The sequence below is a fragment of the Sapajus apella genome, unplaced genomic scaffold (assembly GCF_009761245.1).
Source record: "Sapajus apella isolate SASKATOON/1434 unplaced genomic scaffold, GSC_monkey_1.0 scaffold144, whole genome shotgun sequence".
Lineage (NCBI taxonomy): Eukaryota > Metazoa > Chordata > Mammalia > Primates > Cebidae > Sapajus > Sapajus apella.
In genome coordinates this window covers 2,816,820-2,835,059 of record NW_022437084.1, presented here as the reverse complement: position 1 = coordinate 2,835,059, position 18,240 = coordinate 2,816,820, and the positions used below count along the sequence as shown (strand labels likewise).

The following is an 18,240-nucleotide window of genomic DNA, read 5'->3' as shown; positions in this document are numbered from 1 at the left end:
AGCCAGGCTGGTCTCAAACTCCTGACCTCAGGTGATCCACCTGCTTCGGCCTCCCAAAGTGATTACAGGCGTGAGCCACCTCGCCTGGCCATGCCACAGGCTTTCCATTGCATTATAGTAGGGTCCTCAAGACATTATAGCTGTCCTGGGGGAGCCCAAGTGACAGTCTAAGGGGGTTCTAATAGAGCCCTGGGGACATGAGAGCAGGATCCCAGGGAGAGAGAGGGTGTACTCAGGGATCATTAGAGCAGGACCCTGAGGATTTGATTCATGACAACCAGGTGATGCTGTAAATGGGCTCCACAGACTGCGAAGGACCCTAGGGCATCTAGAAGGGATTCCCAGGGGGCCTTAAGGGCCCTTGAGGCCTTTTTCTTTTTCTTTTCTTTTCTTTTTTTTTTTGAGATGGAGATTCGCTCTTGTTGCCAGGCTGGAGTGCAATGGCACGATCTTGGCTCACCACAACCTCCGCCTTCCCGGTTCAAGCGATTCTCCTGCCTCAGCCTCCCAAATAGCTGGGATTACAGGCACATGTCACCACACCCGGCCAATTTTTTGCATTTTTAGTTCAGACGGGGTTTCTCTATGTTGGCCAGACTTGTCTCAAACTCCTGACCTCATGTTCCGCCCGCCTCAGCCTCCCAAAGTGCTGGGATTACAGGCGTTGAGCCACTGCGTGCGGCCCACATTTTTCTTTTTCTTTTTCTTTTTTTTTTTTTTTTTGAGACGGAGTTTCACTCATGTTACCCAGGCTGGAGTGCAATGGCACGATCTCGGCTCACCGCAACCTCCGCCTCCTGGGTTCAGGCAATTCTCCTGCCTCAGCCTCCTGAGTAGCTGGGATTACAGGCACGTGCCACCATGCCCAGCTAATTTTTTGTATTTTTAGTAGAGATGGGATTTCACCATGTTGACCAGGATGGTCTCGATCTCTTGACCTCGTGATCCACCCGCCTCGGCCTCCCAGAGTGCTGGGATTACAGGCGTGAGCCACCGCGCCCGGCCCCACATTTTTCTTTTTCTTCAGGGTATTGTGCAGTCGTCCAGGCTGAGGTGCAGTAACACTATTATGGCTCACTGCAACTTTGACTGAGGCCTTTTTCTTCAGTTTTAGGAAGGAGGGCTGTGATGAGGAATGTCTAGGCAGACCCCTGGGAGGCCTCCTGGCTAAAGCCCCAGGCCATTGTAACAGCAAGGACAGGAGATCAGAATGGGGCAAGGAAAGATATCCCCGATGACCAGGGCGGGCTGAATCATGGCCTCAAAGATGTCCATGCCCTAATCCCCCAAAACCTGTGACTGTGGCCTTGTATAGGAAAAGGGACTTTGTGATGTGATTAGGTGAAAGGTCTTCAGATGGGGAGATGATCTTGGATCAGCCAAGTGGCCCGAAGCATAATCACAGGGCTCCTTCAGAGAGGGAGGCAGGCGGTCCCTGTCGGAGAGAGAAGACTTGAGGATGGACATCCAGGTCAGAGAGGGGAGAGGATGCCCTGCTGCTGGCCTTGAAGATAGAGGAGTGGGCCATGAGCCAAGGAATGCTGGTGCCCTCTAGAAGCTAGGAAAGGCAAAAACACAGATTCTTCCCTGGAGCCTCCAGCAAGAACACAAAACCTGTGAGTATCGTAGGTGGTTCAAGGAGCTTTCCGAAGGCCAGGCACAGTGGCTCATGCCTGTAATCCCGGCACTTTGGAACGCCAAGGCAGGCAGATCACGAGGTCAGGAGTTCAAGACCAGCCTGGCCAACATAGTCAAACCCCACTTTTAAAAAAGGAAAAAAAAAAAAAGGAGCTTTCTCAATGTCCTGGTAATGTTACAGCAGGGCCCTGGGGACGTGAGAGCTAAGGCTGGTTATAGAGGAGGACCCCACAGTGATGGTAGTCAAACTTGCAGGAAAGGTAGAGCAGGCTCCTGGGGGACACTGAAACAGGCCATTGAGGACTCCGTCAGGGTCCAAAGAACCGTAAAATGGGCCCCAGGGGCTGCTGGAAGAATGTCCTGAAGATTTTACAGGATCCCAAGGAAACCAGAGGGGACAGCTAAGGACAGGGCAGGTGCCTCAGGGCATTTTTGGGAAGAGCTGAAGATGCTGTCATTACGATTCTTGGGAAGTTAAAGCAGGTTCTTTCTGTCTCTTAGGAGCGGGCCTCGGGGTGGGTCTCAGTGGATCTTCTAGTAGGACACAGGGTGAATCAGAAAAGTGAAGACATTCATGACAAGGAAAGCACACATTATAGATTTACCTAATGGTTAAGTTTTTTGTTGTTTTTGAGACGAAGTCTCGGTCTGTTGCCCAGGCTGGGGTATTAAGGCACGATCTTGGCTCACTGAAACCTCCACATCCCAGGTTCAAATGATTCTCCTGCCTCAGCCTCCCGAGTAGCTGCGATTACAGGTGCCCACCATCGTGCCAGGCTAATTTTTAGTTGAGACAGCGTTTTGACATATTGGTTTCGAACTCCTGACCACAGGTGATCTGCCTGCCTCGCCCTCCCCAAGTGTGGGAAATTACAGGCATGAGCCACCATGCCCGGCCTTTTTTTTTTTTTTTTTTTTTTTTTTTTAGAGACAGGGTCTCCCTATGTTGGTCAGGTTGGTCTTAAACTCCTGGACTCAAGCAATCCTCCCACCTTGGCCTCCCAAAGTGCTGGATTACAGGCATGCCCCACCATGCCTGGCCCCCCCATCAGACTCTGAACCAGCTAATTGTCCACTAATCCTGGAGGCCAGTTCCTAAAATGAATTTCTCTCTGTGTATGCATATACACATTCTGTGGGTTCTGTTTTCTGGAGAACCTGACCCAGCAGTCCCACTCCCGGTGTATACCCAAGAGAGCTAAAAGACCAGCTGTGGTGGCTCACACGGTCATCCCGGCACTTTGAGAGGCCAAGGTGGGAGGCTGCCTTGAGCCCCGCAGTTTGAGGCCAGCCTGGGCAACATAGCGAGGCGCTATCTCTGCAAAAATGAGCTGGGCCTGGTGGCGGGTGCCTGTAATTGCAGCTACTTTGAGAGGCTGAGGCAGGTGGAGTGCTTGACCTGAGAGGTTGAGGCTGCAGTGAACCATGATTGTTCCACTGCAATCCAGCCAAACCCTATCTCAAATTAAAAAGAAAGAAAGAAAAGACTTCATGGTTTTTGTTTTTTATTTTTTGTTTTTTTTGAGACGGAGTTTCACTCTTGTTACCCAGGCTGGAGTGCAATGGCGCCATCTCGGCTCACCGCAACCTCCACCTCCTGGGTTCAGGCAGTTCTCCTGCCTCAGCCTCCTGAGTAGCTGGGATTACAGGCACGCGCCACCATGCCCAGCTAATGTTTTTGTATTTTTAGTAGAGATGGAGTTTCACCATGTTGACCAGGATGGTCTCGATCTCTTGACCTTGTGATCCACCCGCCTCGGCCTCCCAAAGTTCTGGGATTACAGGCTTGAGCCACCGCGCCCGGCTTCATGTTTGTTATGATTCAATTTCTATGAAATGTGCAGAATAGGCAAATCTATCGAGACAGAAAGCAGATGAATGGTGGCTGGCGTCTGGGAGCAGGGTGCTTAACGGGAACAGACCCTCTGTTTGGGAGTGATAAAAAAGCTCTGGAACTCGATAGTGGTGACAGTTACACAGCATTGTAAATGTGTTAAATGACGGTAAAGGTAATTTTTTTTTTTTTTTTTTTGAGACGGAGTTTCGCTCTGTCACCACGCTGGAGTGCAGTGGCACCATCCCACTCACTGCAATTTCCGCCTCCGGGGTTCAAGCTATTCTCCTGCCTCAGCCTCCCAAGTAGCTGAGATTACAGGCATGTGCCACCACACCAGGCTAATTTTTGTATTGTTAGTAGAGATGGGGTTTCACCATGTTGGCCAGGATGGTCTCGATCTCCTGACCTCATGATCTGCCCGCCTCGGCCTCCCAAAGTCCTAGGATTACAGGCGTGAGTGACTGCGCCCGGCCAGTAAGGATAAATATTTTGAATATTTTACCACAATGAAACAAGTGCATGGGGAGCTTTGTAGCAGGAGTGTGGGCGGGGGCCACAGCGAATGGGGACCATGTGGCCACTGAAGGCCTATCAGAAGGATGTTAAAGAGCACCTGCAGGAACTTTTTAAGGGGATGCGGCGGGGGGAGGGCTTGAAGGAGGCACTGTGGAGGCTTCCAGAATGTTCTGATGAACAGCGGGCGCTGGGGAGGGCCACGGAGATACAAAGGGGCAGGAGGAGGATCCAGAGACCTCGAAGTTGTGGACTCCGGGAGTGTCCAGTTCCTTTCCTAGCTCTGTCAAGAATTCCCTGGGCGGTGGGCACCCTCCAAGTAAAAAACAGGAACCATAGAGAAGGAGAAAAAAAGAACCACAAACGTTTTGAGAAACAAACAGGCTGGGCCTGGGGCCTGGGGTGTGCCCTGCAACTGGGGGGTGGGGCTGGATTTTCTTGGACTCAGGGAGCAGCAGCCTCCCCTCCCACAGGATGTGAGAGAGGAACTGGGGTCTCCAGTCACGGGAGGGGAGCCGGAGCCAGCCAGGGCCGCAGGCAGGAAGGGAGCGAGGCTGAAGGGAACGTGAGCAGAACAGGGCCCAACTGAGGGAGGATGGGCTGGGGGTCTGGACACTGGGTCTGAGGGAGGAGGGACTGGGGCCTGGACTCCTGGGTCTGAGGGAGGAGGGGCTGGGGGCCTGGACTCCTGGGTCTGAGGGAGGAGGGGCTGGGGGCCTGGATTCCTGGGTCTGAGGGAGGAGGGGCTGGGGGTCTGGACACTGGGTCTGAGGGAGGAGGGACTGGAGTCTGGACTCCTGGGTCTGAGGGAGGAGGGGCTGGGGGCCTGGATTCCTGGGTCTGAGGGAGGAGGGGCTGGGGGTCTGGACACTGGGACTGAGGGAGGAGGCACTGGTCTTGGACTCCCGGGTCTGAGGGAGGAGGGGCTGGGGCCTGGATTCCTAGATCTGAGGGAGGAAGGACTGGGTTCTGGACTCCCGAATCTGAGGGAGGAGGGGCTGGGGGCCTGGATTCCTAGATCTGAGGGAGGAGGGGCTGGGGCCTGGACTCCTGGGTCTGAGGGAGGAGGGGCTGGGGGCCTGGATTCCTAGATCTGAGGGAGGAGGGGCTGGGGCCTGGACTCCTGGGTCTGAGGGAGGAGGGGCTGGGGCCTGAAGGCGGCGGAAGGGGCGGGGCCGGGACTCAGCCTATCAAGTTTCTGTAATTAATTAACCAGCGGAGCTCCAGTTTAGGGGTGAAAGGTCTTCGGGTGGGAGGCGGGCGTTGCTGGCGGTCTGGACAGCGCCCGCAGAGCCCCTAGTCGGCGTCCCGGTCCGGCCCTGCCCGTGGAGCCCGGGAGGAAGGGGCGGGCCGGGGGTCGGGAGGAGTCACGCGCCCCCTCCCGCCCCAGGTCGTCCTCTCAACATGGGGGTCCCGCGGCCGCAGCCCTGGGCGCTGGGGCTCCTGCTCTTCCTCCTGCCCGAGAGCCTGGGCGCAGGTGAGGGCCGCTCAGGGCCGGGGCCGTGCAGCGGGCGGGCGGCGGGAGGCGGCCCCGGGCGGGACGGGGCGAGGCCCGCGGGACCCGAGTTCCCACCGAGCGCCGGGCGCTGCCTCTGTCGCTCCGTTCCCTTTCTCTCGGTCTCTTCCCCGGCCTGAGGCTGCGAACCGCCTGTCGCGTCTGTCTCTGGGTCTCTGTCCCCCCCCCGATCTCTGTCCCCCCCCCCCGGTGGCTGCCCCCCCCCCCCCCCGCATCTCTGTCCCCCCCTCTCTGGGTCTCTGCCCCCCTCTCTCTCTGGGTCTCTGTCCTCCCCCGGGTCTCTGTCCCCCTCTCTCTCTGGGTCTCTGTCCCTCTCTCTCTCTGGGTCTCTGTTCCTCTCTCTCTCTGGGTCTCTGTTCCTCTCTCGGAATCTGTCCCCCTCCCTCCATAATAGATTCCTCTCCCTCCCTGAGTGTCTCTGTCCCACTGCAGTCTAGTTCCCCGCCCGTGTGCTCGCTTCAGCTCTGTCTCTGTCTGCAGAAAGCCACCTCTCCCTCCTGTACCACCTCACCGCAGTGTCCTCGCCTGCCCCGGGGACTCCCGCCTTCTGGGTGTCGGGCTGGCTGGGCCCGCAGCAATACCTGAGCTACAGCAGCCTTCGGGGCCAGGCGGAGCCCTGTGGAGCGTGGGTCTGGGAAAACCAGGTGTCCTGGTATTGGGAGAAAGAAACCACAGATCTGAGGATGAAGGAGAAGCTCTTTCTGGAAGCTTTCAAAGCTTTGGATGGCAAAGGTGAGACTCAGACTACTGGGTCTCGAGGGGCGAGAGGCTGGGGCCGTGCTCCCAGGCCCCGCTTACCAGCGTGTGGGGGCCCCAGGTCCCTACACTCTGCAGGGGCTGCTGGGCTGTGAACTGGGTCCTGACAACGCCTCGGTGCCCACCGCCAAGTTCGCCCTGAACGGCGAGGAGTTCATGAGTTTCGACCTCAAGCAGGGCACCTGGGGTGGGGACTGGCCTGAGGCCCTGGCCATCAGTCAGCGGTGGCAGCAGCAGGACAAGGCGGCCAGCAAGGAGCTTACCTTCCTGCTACACTCCTGCCCGTACCGGCTGCGGGAGCACCTGGAGAGGGGCCGCGGAAACCTCGAGTGGAAGGGTGAGCCCTCTGCAGCCCGGCTGTTTCCATCCTCTCCCCGCCACGACCCCTGCCTCAGGTCCCCTGCCCGGACCCTCAGTTGGCCTCCCACTGAAGCCCTTGCTCTGCCCCCCCTTCCTCAGGGGTCCTTCTGCACCTAGAACTCCCTGCCCCCCGCCCACTCACAGCCCTCACATGGCTCCCCAGAGACCCCCAGGACAAAATCCTGGCTTCCTTGCCTCTTTGTGTGTGTGTGTGTATGTGTGTGACGGAGCCTCACTCAGTCACCCACACAGGAGTGTGGTGGTGTGATCTTGGCTCACTGCAACCACTGTCTCCCAGGTTCAAGGAATTCTCCTGCCTCAGCCTCCCTGTAGTCCCCAGGTGCTCACCACCACACCCAGCTAATTTTTGTATTTTTGGTAGAGACGGGGGTTTCACAATATTGGCCAGGCTAGTCTCGAACTTCTGACTTTGTGGTCCACCCGCCTCGGCCTCCCAAAGTGCTGGGATTACAGGCTTGAGCCACCGTGCCCGGCCAAATTTTTAAAATTTCTTTAAAACCCCAAAGGATTATAGGGGTGATCCACTGCGCCTGGCCCTTGCCTTTTTTCTTTTTTGAGACAGATTCTCACTCTGTCACCCCAGGCTGGAGTGTGGTGGCACAGTCTCGTCTCACTGCAGCCTGAACCTCCCAGGCTCAAGCAATCTTCCCACTTCAGCCTCCCAAGTAGCTGGGACACAGCCCAGCACCAGCACACCAGCTCACTTTATTTTTTCTAGACACGGTGTCTCACTATGTTGCCCAGGGTGGTGTGGAACTCCTAGGCTCAAGTGACCCTCCTGAGTAGCTGAGATTACAGGTGCACACCACCATACCTGCCTATCACCCAGGCTGGAGTGCAGTGGTGCAATCTCAGCTCACTGCAACCTCCGCCTCCCAGGTTCAAACAATTCTCCTGTCTCAGCCTCCTGAGTAGCTAGCATTATAGGCGTCCAGCACCAAGGCCAGCTAATTTTTTGTATTTTTAGTAGAGGCGGGGTTTCACCATGTTAGCTAGGCTGGTCTCAAGACTGCTGACTTCAAGTGATACACCCGCCTCAGCCTCCCAAAGTGCTGGGATTACAGGCATGAGCCACTGCGTCTGGCCATACGTGGCAAATTTTTTTTTTTTTTTTTTTTTGGTATTTTTAGTAGAGACGGGGTTTCACCATGTTGACCAGGATGGTCTCGATCTCTTGACCTCGTGATCCACCTGCCTCGGCCTCCCAAAGTTTTGAGCCACCGCGCCCGGCCAAATTTTTAAAATTTCTTGTACAGATGGCATCTCACTGTGCTGCCCAGGCTGGGCTCAAACTCCTGGTCTCAAACAATTCTCCCAGTTTGGCCTCCCAGAGTGCTGTGATGACAGGTGTGAGGCACTGTGCTCGGCCTTCCTGGCTTCATGTCCTCAGACCCACCCAGCAGCACCTGTCTCTACTCAGTCGTCAGAGTCTACACAACAGCAGGGTCCTCCCTCTGAGCATTTGCTCGGCCACTTCCCCTCACGGATCTACCCTCCCCTCCCTGCATATGCACCGGCCCTCCTTATTCTTCAAGGTCAGGGCTGGACTAATTAGTTCCTCTGAGAAGCCCTCCCTCAGCTCTGTAGGGCAGAGTTCACTGTTTCCTCCCCGGAAGCCCCCACATCCCCATTCATTGAACAAATGTTGGCCAAGAGCATTCGCAGTGCCAGGCACTGCTCTGGCCTTAAGCAAAGGGGGAAGTGACACAGTTTATCCTCTGCGGCTCCCAGGCTGCTGGAAAAAGGTGTCAGCTGGGGAGTTGCGCAGATATTCACTGCAAGGGCCACAAAGGAGTTGACATTCAAACAGGTAGTTTTTATTTGATCTTCCTTTCTTTTGTTTTGAGGTGGAGCTTTGCTCTTGTTGTCCAGGCTGGAGTGCAGCGGCACGATCTCAGCTCACTGCAACCGCCGCCTCCTGGGTTCAAGGGATTCCCCTGCCTCCGCCTCCTGAGTAGCTGGGATTACAGGCGCCCGCCACCACACTTGGCTGATTTTTTTTTTTTTTTTTTTTTTTTTTGGAGACAGAGTCTCGCTCTGTCACCAGGTGCCAGGCTGGAGTGCAGTGGTGCGATCCCAGCTCACTGCAACCTCCACTTCCCGGATTCAAGCAATTCTTCTGCCTCAGCCTCCCGAGTAGCTGGGACTACAGGCACGAGCCACCACAGCCAGCTAATTTTTGTATTTTTTAGTAGAGACGGGGTTTCACTATGTTGGTCAGGATGGCCTTGATCTCTTGACCTCGTGATCTGCCTGCCCCAGCCTCCCAAAGTGCTCAGATTACCGGTGTGAGCCACTGCACCCGGACTGATTTTTTGTATTTTTAGTAGAGATGGGGTTTCTCCATGTTGGTCAGGCTGGTCTAGAACTCCCAACCTCAGGTGATCCACCTGCCTCCGCTTCCCAAAGTGCTGGGATTACAAGCGGGAGCCACCACACCTGGCCCCTTCTTCCTTTTTTAAGTAGGGAAATTTTTTTTTTTTTTTTGAGACAGTCTCACTCTGTCACCCAGGCTGGAATGCAGTGGCACGATCTTGGCTCACTGCAACCTCCGCCTCCCAGGGTCAAGCAGTTCTCTTACTTCAGCCTCCCGAGTAGCTGGGATTACAGGCACACACCACCATGCCTGGCTAATTTTTATATTTTTACTGGAGACAGGATTTCACCATGCTGGCTAGGGTGATCTCGAACTCCTGATTTTGTGATCCACCCACGTCAGCCTCCCAAAGTGCTGTGATTACAGGTGAGAGCCACGGTACCCAGCCTAGGTAAGGAAAATTTCAAACCACACTTAAGTAGAAGCAGTAGTCTAACAAGGACCAGGCATGGTGGCTCACACCGTAATCCCAGCATTTGGGAAGCTGAGGTGGGTGGATCACCTGAGGTTGGGAGTTTGAGACCAGCCTGGCCAACATGGCGAAACCCGTCTCTACTAAAAATACAAAAATTACAAAAATAAAATAAATAAATAAAAGAAAGAAAAAAACCTCAAAAACTTAGCCTGGTGCAGTTGCACGTGCCTGTAGTCCCAGCCACTGGGGAGGCTATGGCGGGAGGATTGTTTGAGCCCAGGAGTTTGAGGCTGCAGTTCTGAACTACGATTGCAACACTATACTCCAGCCCAGATGACAGAGCCAGACCCTGTCTCAAAATGAAAAAAATATATATGGTGGCTGAGCATGGTAGTTCACGCCTATAAATCCCAAAACTTTGGGAGGCCGAGGCAGGTGGATCACATAAGGTCAGAGTTCGAAACCAGCATGGCCAACATGGTGAAACCTCATCTCTACTAAAAATATAAAAATTAGCCAGGCATGGTGGTGTGTGCCTGTAATCCCAGCTACTCAGGAGGCTGAAGTAAGAGAACTGCTTGACCCTGGGAGGCGGAGGTTGCAGTGAGCCAAGATCGCGCCACTGCATTCCAGCCTGGGTGACAGAGTGAGACTCTGTCTCAAAAAAAAAAAAAAAATTTTTTTCCCTACTTAAAAAAGGAAGAAGGGGCCAGGCGTGGTGGCTCCCACTTGTACTCAGACAGCGGTTGCAGTGAGCCAAGATTGTACCATTGCACTCCAGCCTGAGTGACAAGAACAAAGCTCTTGTCTCAAAAAAAAAAAAAAAAAAAATCTATTTGTTTTGAAGTTCAATTTTTTTTTTTCTTTTTTTTGAAATGGAGTCTCGCTGTGTCACCCAGCCTGGAGTGCAGAGGTGAGATCTCGGCTCAATACAACCTCTACCTCCCAGGTTCAAGCAGTCCTCCTGCCTCAGCCTCCCGAATAGCTGGGAATACAGGTGCGCACCACCATGCCCAGCTGATTTCTGTATTTTTAGTAGAGACAGAGTTTCACCATGTTGGTCAGGCTGGTCTCGAACTCCTGACCTCGTGATCCCCCCACCTCGGCCTTCCAAAGACTGGGATTGAATACAGGCGTGAGCCACCGTGCCTGGCTGGAGTCCAGTTTTTTATCAGATAGGTATTTTGCAAGTATTTTTTTCACTCACTGGGTTTTCTTTTCATTGATTTAATTGTGCCTTTCGCAAAGCAGAAGTTTTTAACTTTGATGAAATCCAGTTGTTTTTTTTTCTAGCATGGATTATGCTTTTGGTGTTTTATTTCAGAAGTAATCGCTAAACCCAATGTCAGCTAGATCTTCTCCTGTGTATTTTCAGGATTTTAAAGTTTCGCATTTTACAGTTAGGTCTGTGATTCATTTTGAGGTAGTTTGAGTTAATTGTGATATTGAGTGTCTTTCGATTTATAGGTTTCCATTTTCTTTTTTTCCCTTGTAATTGTGCTTTGAAGTAAGTCAGCTGTACATCCTATTTGAGTTTCCTGCAGAGTGGACTTTGCTGTTTGCATTCTGTAATGTTGCTGGACATAGTCCTCCTTCTCTTCTGTAAAGGAGCAGCTCAGTCTAGAAGCTTGATCAGATTCTGGTTCAATTTTTATGGCAAGAAAACTTCCTGGGTTGTTGGTGGGTACGTCTGTGTGCACAGGCTGCAAATGCTGCTCGCTTCTGTGCTGTGCTGCAGACCGCTGGATTCAGGTGTTGTTATGAAGTTCTCTGTCAGGCAGCAGTGGCCATTGCCTTAATATTTTTTTTTTTTTTTTTTTTTTTTTTTTTGAGAGGAAGTCTCACTCTCGCTCAGTCTCCAGGCTGGAGAGTACAGTGGCACGATCTTGGCTCACTGCAACCTCCGCCTACCGGGTTTAAGCGATTCTCCCGCCCCAGCCTCCTGAGTAGTTGGGATTTCGGGTGCACACCACCATGCCCAGCTAATTTTTGTTTTTTTAGTAGAGACGGGGTTGCACCAGGTTGGCCAGGATGGATTATTATTATTATTTTTTTTTGAGACGGAGTTTCATTCTTGTTGCCCAGGTTGGAATACAATGGTACGATCTAGGCTCATTGCAACCTCCGCCTCCTGGGTTTAAGTGTTTTTCCTGCCTCAGCCTCCAGAGTAGCTGGGACTACAGGCATGCGCCACCACACCCAGCTCATTTTTGTAGTTTTAGTAGAGACAGGGTTTCACCTTGTTGGCCAGGCTGGTCTTGAACTTCTGACCTCAGGTGATCCGCCTGCCTCAGCCTCCCAAAGTGCTGGGATTAGAGATGTGAACCGCCCTCGTACCCGGCCTGGTTTGGTAATTTGTTAAACAAAACCAGAGGCCAGACAGATTTCCTGTGCTTAGATTTAGTCTATATTGGAAGTACCCTGGAGGCGAAAGGAACGTGGCTGTGAGCCGCACACAGGAAGATACAGATTTGCTGAAGAGAATAGTAAACATAAAGCAGAACCCAGAACTGCTGATGGCCGTCAGCCCGGCCCCCCCATTCCATCTGACTGTGCAGCAAATTCCGCCAGCTTGCCAGAGAAGCAGCTCGAGGGGAGAAAAGCTTCCGGGTGTTCTTGAAGCAGCAAGTGTGTTTTCTGCTGAGCAACCAAAACCAAGATCCCAGCTGAGACCCACAGTTGCCCAGATCCACCCGCCCTGAACGGAACTTGGGCAGTAATGTCCAGCCCTGGGCAGTTGCTGAAATCTTTGCCTTTTTTTTTTCTTTTTTTTTTTTTGAGTTAGGATCTTGTTCTGTCGCCCAGACTAGAGTGGAGTGGAGTGGCGTAGTCACAGCTCCGTGTAGCCTTGGACTCCCAGGCTCCAGCAATCCTCCTGCCTCGGCCTCCCAAGTAGCTGGGACTATAGGCACACGCCACCACACCTGGCTAACATTTTCTATTTTTTGCAGAGATGGGGTCTTACTTTGTTGCCCAGGCTGGTCTAGAAATCCTGAGCTTGGCCAGGTGCGGTGACTCAGGCCTGTAATCCCCAGCACTTTGGGAGGCCGAGGTGGGTGGATCACAAGGTCAGGAGTTTGAGACCAGCCTGGCTAACATGGTGAAACCCCGTCTATACTAAAAACACAAAAATTAGCCAGGCATGGTGGTGGGCACCTGTAGTACCAGCTGTTTGAGGGGCTGAGGCAGGAGAATCGCTTGAACCCAGGAGGTTGCCCTGAGCTGAGATCATGCCACTGTATTCAGCCTGGGTGACAGTGAGACTCCATCTCAAAAAAAAAAAAAAAAAAAGAAAAGAAATCCTGGGCTTAAGGGATCCTTCTGCCTTGGCCACCCTAACTGCTGGGGTTGCTGGCATGAGCCACCGCACCCTGCTTTTTTTTTTTTTTTTGTGAGACAGGTCCTTGCACTGTTGCTCAGGCTGCAGTGTAGTAGCGGGATTATAGTTCACTGCAGCCTCAACCTCCCAAGCTTAAGCGATCCTCCCACCTCAGCCTCCCTGAGTGAATGAGGCCACGGGTGTGAACCACCACACGTAGTTAATGTTTTAAATTTTTCATAGAGACGGGGTTTCTCCATGTCACCCAGACTGGTCTTGAACTCCTGGCTTTCAGAGATCCTCCTGCCTCAGCTCCCACAGTGTTGGGATTACAGGCATGAAATACTGCACCCAACCTTTCTTCACTTTCTTAACGAAAGCTTTGGATGAACAAAAATTCATGTTTTTGGTGAAGTTCAGTTTATCGATTTCCATTTATACATTTCATAAAGTTTATAAATTTTAACTTTTTTTTTTTTTTTTTTTTTTTAATTTAAGAGGGGGTTTCACCATGATGGCCAGGCTGGTCTTGAACTCCTGACCTCAGGTAATCCACCCACCTTGGCCTCCCAAAGTGCTAGGATTACAGGCGTGAGCCACCGCGCCGGGCCCTTAACCAAATGGAAATCGATAATTTTTTTTGAGACGGAGTTTCTCTCATGTTACCCAGGCTGGAGTGCAATGGCGTGATCTCGGCTCACCGCAACCTCCATCTCCTGGGTTCAGGCCATTCTCCTACCTCAGCCTCCTGAGTAGCTGGGATTACAGGCACGCGCCACCATGCCCAGCTAATTTTTTGTATTTTTAGTAGAGACGGGGTTTCACCATGTTGACCAGGATGGTCTTGATCTCTTGACCTTGTGATCCACCCGCCTTGGCCTCCCAAAGTGCTGGGATTACAGGCTTGAGCCACCACGCCCGGCCTTTAACCTTTTTTTTTTTTTGAGATGGAGTCTTGCTCTGTCGCCCAGGCTGAAGTGCAGTGGCGCCATCTCAGCTCACTGCAACCTCCACCTCCTGGGTTCAACCGATTCTCCTGCCTCAGCCTCCCGAGTAGCTAGGATTACAGGCACCACCACACCTGGCTAACTTTTGTATTTTTAGTAGAGACAGGGTTTCACCATGTTGGTCAGGCTGGTCTCCAACTCCTGATCTCGTGATCTGCCTGCCTCAGCCTCCCAAAGTGCTGGAATTACAGGTATGAGCCACTGCGCCTGGCATAAATTTTAACTTACACAAAGCTCAATTTTATCTTTCATTCTGTAGCTTTTTTGTGTGTTGTCTTTAAGGAATCTTTCCTCTGAGTTATGAAGGTATTCACCTATGTCTTCTAGAAGCTTGGTTGATAAATAGCTTTCACGTTAGTGATATCATCAATTTTGAGTCAGTTGCATGTTAGGATGAGGGTAGGGATGGCAGTTCATACATCCGGTTATCCCAGCATCCTTTGTTGCTAGACCATCATCCGTGCTCCCTCACTGAACCGCAGGGGAGTGTGTTTCGTAGGTAAAGTGTGGATCTGCTTCTGACCCTCTCTATTCTACTGATTTATTGGACAGACTTAGTGCCAGTACCTCACTCTCTTGATTTGATTTAGCTTTATGGAAAGTTCTAACATCTAGACTGGGCATGGTGGCTCACATCTGTAATCCCAGCACTTTGGCAGGCCGAGGCAGGCAGATCACGAGGTCAGGAGATCAAGACCATCCTGGCCAACGTGGTGAAACCCCATCTTTACTAAATACAAAAACTAAGCTGGGTGTGGTGGTGCATGCCTGCAGTCCCAGCTACTTGAGAGACTGAGACAGGGGACTCGAGCCTGAGAGGCAGAGATGGCAGTGAGCTACGATTGCGCCACTGCACTGCAGCCTGGGCGACAGAGCGACACTCTGTCCCAAAAAAGAAAAACAAGTTCCCAGGCGTGTTGGTGGTGGGCGCCTGTAGTCCCAGCTACGTTCGAGGCTGAGGCAGGAGAACCTCTTGAACGTGGGAGGCGGAGGTTGCAGTGAGCCGAGATTGTCCTGTTACACTCCAGCCTGGGGACAGAGAATCAATTTAAAAAAAAAAAAAGAAAATTTTGCTATCTAGTAGTTAACTTTTCCAGCTTTATTGCCTGTTTTTATAGGTTACTTGCATTTCTATGTACATTTTATTTTTTAGACATGGGGTCTCACTGTGTTGCCCAGGCTGTAGTGCAATGGTTGTACACAGGTGTGATCATAACTCACTGCAGCCCCAAACTCCTGGGCTCAGGCATTCCTCCTGCCTCAGCCTCTAGAGTAGGTGGAACTATAGGCGCATGCCACCACACTAGCTAATTTTTAAATTTTTAGTAGAGTCTAGGCCTTGCTGTGTTGCCCAGACTGGTCTCCAATTCCTGGGCTCAAGTGATCCGCCCACCTTATCCTAAAAGTGCTGGGATTTAAGGCATGAGATGCTAATATGTTTAAGTGTTCTGAATCTTTTTTTTTTAAATCTACTTTCTTTTTCTTTTTTTTTTTTTTTTTTTTTAAGACAGAGTCTCGATCTGTTAACCAGGCTGGAGTGCAATGGTACCATCTTGGCTCACTGCAACCTCCGCCTCCCGGGTTCATGTGATTCTCTTGCCTCAGCCTCCCAAGTAGCTGGGATTACAGGCCCCTGCCACACCTGGCTAATTTTTTGTATTTTTAGTAGAGACAGGGTTTCACCATGTTAGTCAGGCTGGTCTCAAACTCCTGACTTTGTGGTCTGCCCACCTCAGCCTCCCAAAATGCTGGGATGACAGGCGTGAGCCCCCGAGCCTGGGCTGAATCTATTTTTATTTTTTATTTTTTTAATTAAAAAAAATTTTTTTTTAATTGAGACAGGGTTTAACCATGTCGGTCAGACTGGTCTCGAACTCCTGACCTCAGGTAATCCACCCACCTCGGCCTCCCAAAGTGGGCCTGAATCTATTTTTATGAGCGATGTTGGCCTCCAGTTCTCTTTCTTGTAGTGCCCTTTGTTGTCAAGATTATGCTGACCTCATAAAATGTGTTGGGAGAAGCACTTGGAGAGGCTGAGGTGGGCAGATCACGAGGTCAGGAGTTCAAGACCAGCCTGGCCAACATGGTGAAACCCCGTCTCTACTAAAAATACAAAAATTAGCTGGGCATGGTGGCACTTGCCTGTAATCCCAGCTACTCAGGAGGCTGAGGCAGGAGAATTGCCTGAACCCAGGAGGCGGAGGTTGCGGTGAGCCGAGATCGCGCCATTGCACTCCAGCCTGGGTAACAAGAGCGAAACTCCGTCTCAAAAAAAAAAAAAAAGCCGGGCATGGTAGCGCATACCTGTAATACCAGCTACTCGGGAGGCTGAGGCATGAGAATTGCTTGAACCGGGATCTGGGAGGTGGAGGTTGTAGTGAGCTGAGATCGCACCACTGCACTCCAACCTGGGCTGCAGAGAGACTGTCTCAAAAAAACAAAAAAAACGTGTTGAGAGAGTGTTTCCTCTGTTTTACTCCCTGAAAGAGTTTGCATTGGAGTGGAATCATTTCTTCATTAGTTGTTTGGAAGAATTCTTTAATTGATGTCTTCTGGACCTGGAATTTTAGTTTTCAAAATGTTTGAAACTGTGGATTAAACATTTTAGTTACAGGACTACTGACGTTTTAAATTTCTTCTTGTGTCAGTTTAGAAGGTTGTATTTCTCAGGAATGAGTTTATTCTAAATTTTCAAATGTGTTGGTGTGGAATTTTTCACAATTATCCTCTATCATTTTTTTTTCCCCCAAGACGAGGTCTTGCTCTGTCACCCAGGCTGGAGTGCAGTGGCGCGATCTCGGCTCACTGCAAACTCTGCCTCCCAGTTCAAACGATTCTCCTGCCTCGGCCTCCCGAGTAGCTGGGACTACAGGCACGCGGCTAATTTTTCTATTTTTAGTAGAGTCGAGGTCTCGCCTTGTTGGCCAGGCTGGTGTGGAACTCTTGACCTCAGGTGATCCACCCACTGCAGCCTCCAGGAGTGCTGGGATTATAGGCGTGAGCCACCATGCCCAGCCCAGGGAGGTGACATCTTGAGGAGACACCTGCAGGGTGAATAAGTTGAGTCTCTGTTACCTGGGAAGCGCCTCCCCCTTTACCACCTTATTCTCCGGGGTTAGCGCAGTGCAAACATGGAAGCCTCTTTGAGTCCCTGTCTAGCCCTGGCCCTGGGAGCGGCGGGCTCTGGGCTGGGGGCTTAGACCTGCCTCCCTGGTTCCTGCAGAGCCGCCCTCCATGCGCCTGAAGGCCCGACCCGGCAGCCCTGGCTTTTCCGTGCTCACCTGCAGTGCCTTCTCCTTCTACCCACCGGAGCTGCAACTTCGGTTCCAGCGGAATGGGCTGGCCGCTGGCACCGGCGAGGGCGACTTCGGCCCCAACGGTGACGGCTCCTTCCACGCCTGGTCGTCACTGACAGTCAAAAGTGGCGATGAGCACCACTACTGCTGCATCGTGCAGCACGCGGGCCTCGCGCAGCCCCTCAGGGTGGAGCTGGGTGAGGCTCCGCCCCGCGGCCATGCTCCCGGTATCTTTCGGGTGGCCTTGCCTCGCTGCTGCACCGGTCCTTCTTGAGTCTGACCTTCCTCCCTGCTGCTGCTGCTGCCTCCTTGAATCTGACCGGCTTGTGCCTCGCGCCTGCCAGTGCGACAAAGCCTGATGGCTTGTCCTTCCCAAGGCCGATTTCCTTCTATCCTGCCGCTTCCGGCCTCACTGAGTCTGAGGAGCTGTTAACCACCATGGCCAGTTCCCCCTGAGTCTGACCATCTTCCGTCCTGCTGCTGCTGCTGCGGGTCTTCGTGGAATCTGACCATTCGTTGTCTGCTATGCCCGTCCTCACAAGACTGACCGCCTGCTGCCTTGCTACTGCCGGTGCCCATGAGGCTGACCTCCCGCTGCTCTACCTGCCCCTTGCGTCTGCACTGGTACAGCCCCGCCCTGCCGCTGCCGGTCCACCGCCGGTGTTCCCGCGGCCGCTCGCGCCGTGGCTGGTTCTTGCGTCCAGCCTGGGGGCACTCTGCCCAGATCACCCGCCTGGCCTTTCCCTTGCGCATCAGACACTTGGCGCTGGGATCTCCGAGGCGGGGAGGGACTGGGAGCCCGCAGTTCCGTGTCCTGACTGGGTGGGGTGGAGGGGCTGCCCTTCACGTCACCGTGTTCTCTGGCTGCAGAATCTCCAGCCAAGTCCTCCGTGCTTGTTGTGGGGATCGTCGTCGGCGTCGTGCTGCTGACGGCAGCGGCTGTGGGAGGAGCTCTGCTGTGGCGAAGGATGAGGAGTGGGCTGCCAGGTATGGGCGGCCTCGGCGGGGGGACAGGGACCCCGAGAGGGACGCGCAGACCTGGGAGGACAGAGACTCGATGTGGGGGATAAACCCAGAGAGAGGGGGACAGAGACCCAAAGAGGGTGCAGAGGCCCAAAGGGGGGGGACGGAGGCCCAAAGAGGGGGACAGGCCCAAAGGGGGGGACAGAGGCCCAAAGGGGGGGG

At 52.9% G+C, this 18,240-nt stretch overlaps 1 protein-coding gene across 3 annotated transcripts in view; it reads left to right on the top strand.

The window, feature by feature from the left end:
* The first annotated feature begins 4,108 nt into the window (after positions 1-4,108).
* FCGRT (Fc fragment of IgG receptor and transporter) overlaps positions 4,109-18,240 on the top strand; it is a 15,065-nt gene continuing 933 nt past the window's right edge. The window contains exons 1-6 of one of the 3 annotated variants that reach the window (XM_032264609.1): positions 4,109-4,553; positions 5,379-5,465; positions 5,985-6,236; positions 6,322-6,597; positions 16,983-17,252; positions 17,926-18,042. In XM_032264609.1, coding sequence (XP_032120500.1) covers positions 5,393-5,465; positions 5,985-6,236; positions 6,322-6,597; positions 16,983-17,252; positions 17,926-18,042 — 988 coding nt within the window. In that variant the 5' untranslated portion in view covers positions 4,109-4,553; positions 5,379-5,392. The other 2 variants (XM_032264611.1, XM_032264610.1) reach the window with 2 other exon arrangements.